At 40.8% G+C, this 12,110-nt stretch overlaps 1 protein-coding gene across 1 annotated transcript in view; it reads left to right on the top strand.

Moving 5' to 3' along the window:
- The window catches only part of BGN (biglycan), a 70,066-nt gene extending 61,274 nt beyond the window's left edge, over positions 1-8,792 (top strand). The window contains exons 7-8 of the mRNA XM_056538066.1: positions 3,243-3,381; positions 7,420-8,792. Of these exons, the coding sequence (XP_056394041.1) occupies positions 3,243-3,381; positions 7,420-7,617 (337 nt within the window). The 3' untranslated portion in view covers positions 7,618-8,792. The remainder of the gene's footprint in view (positions 1-3,242; positions 3,382-7,419) is intronic.
- Positions 8,793-12,110: the final 3,318 nt, after the last annotated feature.

Below are 12,110 nucleotides of genomic sequence, written 5' to 3'. Positions count from 1 at the left end.
ACCGACAATTATTGGCTGAAAGCAGGGGCGTAGTGTGGGTTGTCAGCACCCGGGGCAAGGCAAGTAATTTGCACCCCCTAAACCGTGGATTTTAGCACCCCTTCATTGAATAACCATTTCTTTACTCTTAACATAATGTTTATTCATCTTCATGCCTATTGCCTTACTCTTTCAGCAAAAAAAATACATAAATTAAAGGTTGCTAGACCCACTGGCTAACATCAACTTATGTTGAGCTGGAGCAGCTACATATGGATCGAAATCTGTCTCGTCACTGTTGAACCAACCAAACTTCAATACATCTGGTCAGCTCAACATGCCAGTCTTGACCTGCAGACCTTGAACATCCCAAAGAAACTTCAGTTTTGGAGATGCTCTGCTAGCACTAAACAGCCAGCCCACTGAGCCCAGTACTACTCCAGTCAGTCCTGACTCCTGTCACTCGTGACTCCTAACTTTTTTTTCACCGGCTGTCCCGGACCCGATCACAGCAGTCAGCAGGCTAGGTTTTCTCCTCCAGGTCCTCCTAGGTTTTCCTCCTGCAGCATCTGTCACCACTGGCTCCCTCTCTCCTCTCCGGCCTGTGTCACCTGCCTGCCGCCGCTGCCAGCTTCTTCTTGCTGCTGCCTGGGCTGGTCTGGTGTGCTTTTCTCTCTCGGCTGGGCGGCCGCTGCACTGTCCCTCCCCCAGATAGTCCCTCGCTCTCTCTTCGCACCCACCGCACCGCACGCCTGGCACCCCCCCCCCTCCACAGTGGGCGGCGAGAGATTGAGTGCGAGCGCGTCCCCCCAGATGTTGCGCCCTGCACCCCCCATGCTACGCCTCTGGCTGAAAGGGCTAATGTACTGTCTGGTGTGATGGGCAAATTATCCTGTGTATGTTTAGGCATGCATGGGATAGGCACAAGGCTATCGTTTACATAAGATAGGGCCAGGGACTATTTATAGTATTCAGTATATTGTGCTGACTAGATGGGCCGACTTCTTATCCGCTGATACATTCTATGTTTCTAAGCTTTGACATGTAAAAAAAAATCTTATTCATTGGCTGAACGTTGTCCTATGTAATAGAAGATGTGAAGCCAATGAATAGTGGAAAAAGTAAAGGACCTGCCATTATTCATCGTGTAATAGACTCCATATACAGGCACTGATTGACGCTTGTTTAGTGTACGTCGGACCATCTAAAAGGGTCACACTAGGTCACAATAGGGTTTTTATGCGTTTTGAAGCCAAAGCCAGAAACAGATTATAAATGGAGGACAGGTATAAAGTAAGGACCAAAATGTCTCAATTTTGAAGCAATTGGAAATGTTACACAGTTCTCTAGTTTAAGTTAAATAAATGTAAGGTAATATTGATTAGTTTAAATATCTTTACTTATACATTAGAAAAATATATATTTTCATACATTATAAAACAGGCAATTAATCTTTATATATATATATATATATATATATATATATATATACATATATATATATATATATATTTATTTTATATGTGTGTATTATCTGTAAGCCAGACAGAGAATAAAAGTAATTATTATAGATCACCATACATTACTGAATAAAAGAAAAAGAAGAAAGAAAAATAAAAGAAATGAATAAATATATGAAAAGAAGGAAGGTAAAAAAAAAATATAAAACTGTAAATATTAAATACTGTGCATATATAGGTATGCAAATAGTTAATAAAAATGGTAGTTTGTATGATAAAATGGAAGAACAGATCAATTCTGCCCATATAGGCTGAACTGTTATTACTTTTTATCATACGAACTGCCATTTTTAACTATTTTCATATATATATATATATATATATATATAAAATTATATGTATTTATTTATATGTTAATTAAAATTTGTATGTATTTTTCCCCATTTCTTTTCACTTACATATTTAAATTTTTCCCCCCTTTTTCTTTTATTTAGTAATTTATGGTGATCTATAATAATTCTGGCCAATAAGTCTGGGCACATATAATTAATTGCATGTTTTCTAAAGAATAAATACATTTTAATTAAATAAGATTTTAACTAATGTATATGACCTCTAACTTACATTTATGTTACATTTGACTTACAGTCAAACTATAGGATGGAATTGCTCCAAAATCTGGTTTGTGAAGGGTACACAATCTTCCTGACACCAAGACGTTGATAACATACTGTTCTAGGATAGTAGAACTACCATATTTTTATATTACTTTTACGTTTTTAAAATCCATTCCTGACTTTGGCCTAAAAAACTGCATAAAAAATAATCTGAACTTGAGAATTCGAATGACTTCCCAGGTGTTCCCCATAGCTACCTTCTTATGGTCTCCATGAGACTCTGTATAGCTGAGATGTATCTTCTAATGTGGTATAGACAAGTCAGATGATATCATCAAGAGGGTCCAGTAGCTCAGATTACCAAATATGATGGGAATGATAAAAATCTAAGGAGGTCATATGGCTTTATGGTGTTCCACTGCCCCTTTATTGTGGAATTGGAGAGGGTTTCAGGTCATGGACCCTGATCACTGTTCTCTCCTGACTCTCCAAGCCAGAGAATTACACTTCAAGGCATTCTGGCAAACTTTCCCCAAACATCAACAAATCTGGGTATGACTCTATTATTGTTGGCTCTCCATTTGGCAGGATAATGCCCTTCTAATGCCCTTCCTATTTATCATCCTTAAGTGGGAGATTAGTTTCAACAGGAAATTAATTCTTTGGGCATGCTTATGAACAAATCAATGCACACTAAAGCTGTATATGGACCGGCAGTAGCTGAATAACCTATATTTTTTACTATCATTCCACATCTCTTGCCTGTATATGTGACAATAATTCCCAAATCTGCAAAATGCCCAATGAGTGAGAAGAAGAAACGAAAATCAGTGTACACCACCCCCCTGCAGGTTCTTTTTTAGGGTGATGTAAAGAAATAACTTCCCTACCCTCACCCAATAGCCATGGGCCAATTCAGTAGAAAATCTGAAAGCAAACTGTCCCTAGATAGACTGGTCCTCTGTCCATCTGCCCAGATAGAAACTTCCCAAGATGAAACTCTTATTGGTGAAGGAACCTGGATTAGACTGGCTGGATTTGGATATTTGGTCAATCTTCAACATTCTACATTGACCAAATATCCAAATATGGCTTTAGGAACTGTTAAGACTATAATGAAAAATGTTCACAACATGGACTGATTTTTCCAATCTGACATCTGTCTTTTTTCCATGCGATGTTCTAGGCTAGGATTGGGATACAATAACATTAGAGCGGTAGAAAATGGCAGCCTTGCCAACCTGCCCATTCTCAGAGAACTCCATCTGGACAACAATAAGCTCTCCAAGGTTCCTCCAGGACTGCCCGACATGAAATTTCTCCAGGTAAGCATACGACCATCCAACAAGGGACATTTATGGGAAAATTTTGGGAAGAGGCTCTTTCCCATTGGGTCTCACTAAGAGAGAGTGGACATAAGTGGAAATGTAGTGTGGAAGAGACCCCTTTATGCCTACATAGGTAATATTGTGCCAGCTATTAACTTTACCCTATTAGATTAATGGTTGTCTGAAGTATTTCGTCAGCTTAATGTAGATATTATATCCATTGTATATCCACAGATGTTACTTGACGCTTTTGGGCCCCAATGCTACACTGTTACTAGGCCTCTCCACCTAATCCGAATCTCAAGTAGTTGTGGATGATTCATTTTATCTAGAACAGTTTCCCAAGCCCAGTCCTCAAGTACCCCCATGTTTAAAAACAGTTTCCCAAGCCCAGTCAAGTACCCCCATGTTTAAAAACTGTTTCTCAAGCCCAGTCCTCAAGTACCCCCATGTTTAAAAGATTTTTCTCAGCCCTAGAATACTTGCTTTGAAAGTGTCATGATTCCCTCGAAATCAGACTTTTCCAGAGAACTGGAGAACTTGGAAAGCAGAACTTCTTATATATATAGCCAACACAAATCAGCTATCAATGCTTGAGATTTGGCTTTGGGGATTGGTACTGTAATTTTGCTCATATTTTATGTCTTCCTATGTGGCAGAAGGGCCATTAGGCCCCCCAGGCCCCAGTGGCTCAGTGTAAGTGCTACCTAGGCAGCCCCCATAGCTACATCCCTATGTTCAGAAGTGGCCTTTCTATACCATGAGATGAGCGTTAAACATACAAACCATAAGACATACACTAGCAACTAACAAATATATGAGACTGTGGAGTGGCACAGGCCACATTCTAGGGAATTGGGCTCACAATATAAACCTGACACTTTCGAATGGAGCTGAACTTTTCATCCAAGTTGGTGTCAGGCGTGCGGCAGCCATTTATTGATTTCCCATGGAGCTGCAGATTTCAGACAACATCTATTACAGCTCCAGTCTTAACACCAGGCTTTGCAATTAACAAAAGGTCAGAGATGTGAGGCGCGCGTTGTCGGGACCACAGGGGAGGCTGTAGTGTCGGGAAGCAGGAGGATCTGTAGAGGTAAAAGCTTTGAAACAACAGCCAAGGGAAAGACAATATGTGAAATATACGCACCAAGTAAAAACAAATGTCATTCAGTCAGTAAGTGTAACACAGTATATGCAGCGCTCTACATACTGTATTATACAGCATTAACATATACAGCTGCAGAATATGGCAATAATATGTAAAGAATAGGAGTAACACATAAAACATTTGAGATAAGATATGACTGCATGCCAAAAGACTGGAGAACACACACATACACATATGTATACACACTTATACAGGTACGCGCATATGTACATACATACATACACTTTGAGACTCATGCATACACATACAGTGGGGATCAAAAGTTTGGGCACCCCATGTCAAAATTTGTATTAATGTGCATAAAGAAGCCAAGGAAAGATGGAAAATTCTCCAAAAGGCATCAAATTACAGATTAGACATTCTTCTTATATGTCAACAAAAGTTAGATTTTATTTCCATCATTTACACTTTTAAAATAACAGAAAACTAAAAAAATGGCTTCTGCAAAAGTTTGGGCACCCTGCAGAATTTATAGCATGCACTGCCCCCTTTGCAAAGCTGAGACCTGCCAGTGTCGTGAATTGTTCTCAATCATCATCTGGAAAGACCAGGTGATGTCAATCTCAAAGGTTTTAAATGCTCAGACTCATCTGACCTTGCCCCAACAATCAGCTCCATGGGTTCTTCTAAGCAGTTGTCTAGAAATCTGAAACTGAAAATAGTTGACGCTCACAAAGCTGGAGAAGGCTATAAGAAGATCGCTAAACATTTTCAGATGTCAATATCCTCTGTTTGGAATGTAATTAAGAAATGGCCATCATCAGGAACAGTGGAAGTTAAAGCAAGATCTGGAAGACCAAGAAAAATATCAGACAGGATTGTGAGAAAAACAATTCAAAACCCATGTTTGACTGCACAATCCCTCCAGAAAGATCTGGCAGACGCTGGAGTTGTGGTACACTATTCCACTATAAAGAGATACTTGTACAAATATGATCTTCATGGAAGAGTCATCAGAAGAAAATTTCTTCTACGTCCTCACAACAAAAATCAGCATTTGAACTTTGCAAATGAACATATAGACAAGCCTGATGCATTTTGGAAACAAGTTCTGTGGACCGATGAGGTTAAAATTGGACTTTTTGTCCGGAATGAGCAAAGGTACGTTTGGAGAAGAAGGGGAACAGAATTTAATGAAAAGAACCTCTGTCCAACTGTTAAGCATGGGGGTGGATCAATCATGCTTTGGGGTTGTATTGCAGCCAGTGGCACAGGGAACATCTCACGAGTAGAAGGAAAAATGGATTCAATAAAATTTCAGCAAATTTTGGATGCTAACTTGATGCCATCTGTGAAAAAGCTGAAGTTAAAGAGAGGATGGCTTCTACAAATGGATAGTGATCCTAAACACACCTCGAAATCCACAGGGGATTACATCAAGAGGCGTAAACTGAAGGTTTTGCCATGGCCTTTGCAATCTCCTGACCTCAACATAATTGAAAATCTATGGATAGACCTCAAAAGAGCAGTGCGAGAGAGACAGCCCAGAAATCTCAAAGAACTGGAAGACTTTTGTAAGGAAGAATGGGCAAAGATACCTCAAACAAGAATTGAAAGACTCTTGGCTGGCTACAAAAAGCGTTTACAAGCTGTGATACTTGCCAAAGGGAGCAGTACAAGATATTAACTCTGCAGGGTGCCCAAACTTTTGCAGATGCCATTTTTTTGTTTTCTGTTATTTTGAAAGTGTAAATGATGGAAATAAAATCTAACTTTTGTTGACATGTTAAAAGAATGTCTAATCTGTAATTTGATGCCTTTTGGAGAATTTTCCATCTTTCCTTGGCTTTTTAATGCACATTAATACAAATCTTTACCTGGGGTGCCCAAACTTTTGATCCCCACTGTACATGGTATAACATTCTGGGAGTTGGAGGATTGGTTGGATAAATATTGGCCATTGCATTGGCAGTATTTTTAATATAAAAATACTGGCAGGGTGGCCAAAATATGGCCACGTGGCAACCATAGCCTTAACACTGCTGGGTTGTCAACACTCCCCACTTCTCCATGGGCTTTGATCTAATTCCCAAATTTTCTGAAATTGTGAAGAAATGCAATGCAAGTTCTTACAATCTATTAAAAATGGTGATATATCCAATATGGCCCTCTGCTCAGGTATCATCACATGGCCTGCTTCTATGGTATGTATACCATTAAAGGGGTACTCCAGTGGAAAAAAAAATTCATATCAACAGGCTCCAGAAAGTTAAACACATTTGTAAATTACTTCTATTTAAAATCTTAACCCTTCCAGTACTTATCAGCTGCTGTATGCTCTACAGGAAGTTGAGTTGTTCTTTTCTGTTTGACCACAGTGCTCTCTGCTGACACGTCTATCTGTGTCAGGAAGTGTCCAGCGTAGAAGCAAATCACCATAGTAAACCTCTCCTGCTCTGGACAGTTCCTGACACGGACAGAGGTGGCAGCAGAGAGCACTGTGGTCAGACTAAAAAGAACTACACAACTTCCTCTGGAGCATGCCATAAGTCCTGGAAGGATTATGTTTTTTTAATAGAAGTAGTTTATAAATCTGTTTATCTTTCTGGAGCCAGTTGATTTGGAAAAAAATAGTTTTCCACCAGAGTACCCCTTTAAGTGGGTCCCAACAGGTGAAGGGCCTTGTCTAGTGGTCCTCACTACATCAGGGTAAACCTTCCTCTTAATAGACATACAGTAATTGTTCTCCCTGAACTGGAGATGCTCTTTGGAAGTCTTCGCTCTGGATAATTCAGTAGGACACTGAGTGTAAGACCTCCTTTATATGTCGTATTATGTGTTTTTGCCTAATTTTAAGATTTCTATATCCAACCTTACTACAGCAGTTAGCCAGTCTCCATAACTTTAGTTTCTATCCTCCATAGGTTGTCTACTTGCACTCCAACAACATCACCCAAGTTGGAGTCAATGACTTTTGCCCAGTAGGATTTGGAGTGAAACGTGCCTACTACAATGGCATCAGCCTCTTTAACAACCCCGTGCCCTATTGGGAAGTACAGCCGGCCACTTTCCGCTGTGTCACCGACCGCCTGGCTATCCAGTTTGGAAATTACAGAAAGTAAAAAAAAGCAGGAGGATTATCCGAGGATCAAACAACGCGGAAGAGAGACAACACGGCGAACACAGAAGAGTAGAACAAAAATAAAAAATGTAACAAATAAACCCAGTGATACTCAATAAGAGGGTGTGTAAGGCAGTCATTAAATCCCACGCTTTAGGTATCCTTCCTGTCCTGCCTGAGTCCTGCCACAGCTGTATAAATAATCATAATGGAACGTCAGGTAGGACATAGCTACACTAAACTTGTATAGCCACAATTCTGTATCCCCGTAATGGAAAAGCTTTGTAGCCAGCCTGTGGCTCCCCGGCTCTGCCTGAACTACAACTCCCAGCATGTTTCCCGGCCGGACGAGCCACAGGTTGCCTATCTTTCATATAAGGCACTAAAAGTGCAATGTGTAAGACATGTGCAGACACAGTATCCACACTCTCTAAAGCTCCTTTGATGACCAGCGAACAGTACGAGACTGATATTAGGTGCCAGTACTCATTGAGTTAATCTCCCGCTATGTAGTCGGGCAGCAATGCATTGTTGATGTATGAATACTGTAGCTTTCAATGAATGCAGACTTTACATACAGTCTGAGCGTCTTGTACCTTTTTTTGTTCAATGATGACAACTCATTTCTGTAACCTACAAACATTACCGCTCCTTATAAACTATGGGACCAGTGTGGGCATCGGTAAATTACTTGACGGTTTAGAATAAAATTTACCACCCCACAGAACCCGGCTTCAGTCTTCTATTTTATTTACTATAGCGGGGCTCATCCATGTCAAGAACCATCTCCAGGCTTTGCAGAGCAAAGCATGGCAGGGCCTTAAAGTCATGAAAGAGTAGCCCCCAGCCCCTAGTCCACGTTTAGAGAGGTTTTCGAGGCCTGCGATGGTGGCGCGGCACTTTATTTATCCCTAATTCATGCAGGATCATGCAAACTTTGTAAACCGCATGCAGCAGTAGTGGCCTTCATGTTAACTTTGTGCCTTTGTAAATCGCTTACGCCAGGAATCAATGGGTGCGTATGGTTATGTCGCCATCTAGAGGGAATAAATGGCATTACGGGCAAACAGGGTGCAAGCCATGTTAAGCTATCTTGTATTTCTTTTACATACAAATGTGTGTGTGTGTTTTTTCGTTTTGTAGATATTCCAAAAGCAATAAAATCAGTGGTGGATACATTTGTATAATTTTAGGAATTTGTTCTGCGATTTAATTATATTCCATCAGCATTTCTCTGCAATCACGTTATAAGAAAGTGTTTCCCAACCAGGATGCCTTTGATATTGTCATCTGCACATCAGCAGACCAGTAGCCACAGATCCGGCCACCATCAGCGTCTAAATGGAAATCCCAATACAGAGCATGTGCAACATTTGTCATTGACATATTGGAAGTTCCCTCTAAAGTCACATCTTTTTAAGGGCGCCCTTCTAATATATTTATCACAGTTTCTTCTTCCCACCAAAATGACAGATGCAACCAGACAGACAGTCTGTGACCCTGCACACAATATGGTTCCATCCAGGGGAATAAAGCCTCATTTTGAAAAATACTGTTGTCGAAAATCACAATCTGGCTTAGTAGCAATGTTCAGAATGTACTGTCTGCCTTAAAGAGTACCTGTCACCAAACTAAACTTTTAATATATTGTTCCTCATGTGATTATAAGACACTTTGCTTTTGCTTTTTACTTGCTGTTAAAATTCTCAACCTTGATATGTTTTTATGTGATGGAAAAAAGGCCACTAGGTGGCTCTGTTCCCTGCGCAAGGCAAACAGTTAGTTTGGTCTCCTCCCGGCCTGGCAGGAGACCAAACTCAGGAAGTGGGTGCGGGGCATGGCGAGGCAAGGCCCACTTTCTCCTGCCGGGAGCTCACACAATGTGAGAAAGGGGAAAGATATATTTTTTTAAGGGCAGGAGGGGTGTTAGGAGTAGTTTGGGAATATAATCTGAGTTCATTTAGAAAATATGGTTTGATGACAGGTTCTCTTTAACGAATGCTTAAAGGGTACCTTTCATCAAAAAAACTTTTGAAATATTATGGATTAATGTATGCAGAATAACTTTCCAATAGCATGCTATTAAAAAATATGCTTCTTTCTATTTAATTTTCCACTTTGAAAAAATGTCCACCAGGGGTCTCCCTACCAGTCTTTTTTTTTTATAGATTTCTGACTCATGCTGGAGTCCTAAACCCCCGAATGCAGCCGGAACACAGACAAATTCACCACTGCTCGCTGCCAGGGAGCAGTGGTGAGTTTGTCTGTGTCCCGGCTGCAGTCTGAGATTTAGGACTCCAGCATGAGTCAGAAATCTATAAAAAAGGACTGGTAGGGAGACCCTTGGTGGACATTTTTTTAAAGTGGAAAATTAAATAGAAAGAAGCATATTTTTAATAACATGCTATTGCAAAGTTATTCTGCATACATTAATCTATAATATATCAAAAAAAATTTTGATGAAAGGTACCCTTTAAATATTGGAATCATAATTCCCTACTGTTCTCTGCAGACATGAAGAAGTGTTAGGTCCTCCTGGTATGGGGTATGCTGACATGAAGTCCCATTTTATTTCTCCCTACTTCTATGTACGTCCTGAGGCGGATCAAAAGCTTCAAGTCATCTGTGTATCATGCAACTGATCTAACTATAGCTGGAAATAAGATGGTAAAGTAAGTTAAAATATTGACTATGGTGGAAGATCAGAGTTTACCTCTTACCTGAAAGTCTCACCTAACACTGTTTTACATTGACCTTTCACCAGATAAAAGGCGTTGTAACCATCGGTAAAAAACTTGATGGTTAAAAAACAGTAGGTAGTGTGATAACTTGAAGGTGGTGGAACTTTCTAGAACCAAAGCGACAGCTAGCAGCTTTCAAAACACCTCTTAAATGTCACTAATACTTCACCGAAACCCCAAAGTTTACAACCTGAAGACCCAACCACAACCAGCACCCAAGTGCAGATTAACCCAACAAAATAAGGGTTACTACCTGACATGGGTCTAACTTTCATCTGCTCGTATGCCTACATTGTCAACCCATGAGATTTACTAAAGCCTTGGACACTTACATCCACACCCAACAAGCCACCGGCGCCAATATAGGCTGAAAGCCTAAACTACACAGCTAAGACTCTTCAGCTCCAATCCAAAAATGGCACACCCAACTGGTCGACTCACCGTCCTCTGAGCTACTCTGCAAGCCTTTGCTAGGTAACCCCCTGAGGTACTCCTCAAAATACTGGCCCTCCAATTGAAAAAAGTCAATCTACTTTGCAGTTGCTACATAAGCTTAAAGGGGTTATGCGGTTAATAAAAACATATCACAGGATAGGTGGGATCCCTCTGCGATCTTAAGAAAGGGGCCCATCTTTTACTGTTAAGTGCTCCCGTCCCATACCGTCTGAAACAAGTCGGCAGTGATTGCCTGCTCAGCCATTCACCGACTGAGACAGGATATCAGTGCAGCCGGTGATTGGCTGAGCGGGCTGTCACTGTTGAGACTAGTACATCTTAAAAGGTGCGGACCAGAGCACTCAGCAAGGTAAGTCAGGCCCTGTTCTGGAGATCTCGGGAGGGTCCCAGCTGCCCCTCCCCCCAATAAGACACTATAGATAGGGGATAAGTTTTTATGAACCAGATAACCACCTTAATGTTGCTCTCTGTACTTTTTTGGGCACTGCTATTATCAACAGTCTGCCACTCCAGCCTCACTCCACTCCCACTATGTAGACATGCTTTGGCCTATGCATAAGTGTAGACCAATTACAAGCTTCCTACACAACACATATGGGTAAACCACACAATCCCATTGGCACTAAGAACACATTCTTATGTCCACTTTCATATCTTTTCTTCCCTGGATTATGACGTCACCTGCAACCTGTCCCAAAAAGTTGAGTTAAGGGGCATTCACTATTTCAACATTGTTCAATACAGTGACCAGATATGGCTGGGGGATGTGAAAATCGGGCGCTCCCGTACCCCAGCCGGATCCAGCCCCCATCTCATTCATTTGAATGAGCCGACCAGAGACAGATAGTGACTCCGGATGGCTCCTTTTTGCCCGGTATCTGGTTTTGTATACAGTTGTACACTTTCTTGGGTTGTTTCATTCTGCAACTCTAACCTTCTAATGGTCAACCTTCTCTTTGGTACAGAAACATAATCACTTTGCTTACAGTTTCCTTTACTTGCTTGTCTTTGTGCTTTTTTTACTGCAACTCCCAGCTGCTGGGTACAGATCTTAGAGATATCTGATGTGATAGCCGCAAATAAGACCCTCAGATCTGGCTGGAGGCTTGAGAGTCCAAGTTAAGAGTCATGAGGCCCTTGTACAACTTCTCCTCCTCTTCCTCCCGTACTCAGACGAAGACTACCCAGAACTAACCCTTACTAGCATCAAATGGTCCCTGTCATTTCAAACAACTTTGTTCCATGTGACAACTTAGGTGGTTTATAACATATTTTTTAAGTACTTCAAAAAATTGAC

Source organism: Hyla sarda, chromosome 9 (genome assembly GCF_029499605.1).
Source record: "Hyla sarda isolate aHylSar1 chromosome 9, aHylSar1.hap1, whole genome shotgun sequence".
NCBI lineage: Eukaryota > Metazoa > Chordata > Amphibia > Anura > Hylidae > Hyla > Hyla sarda.
This window is presented reverse-complemented; position numbering and strand designations above follow the sequence as displayed.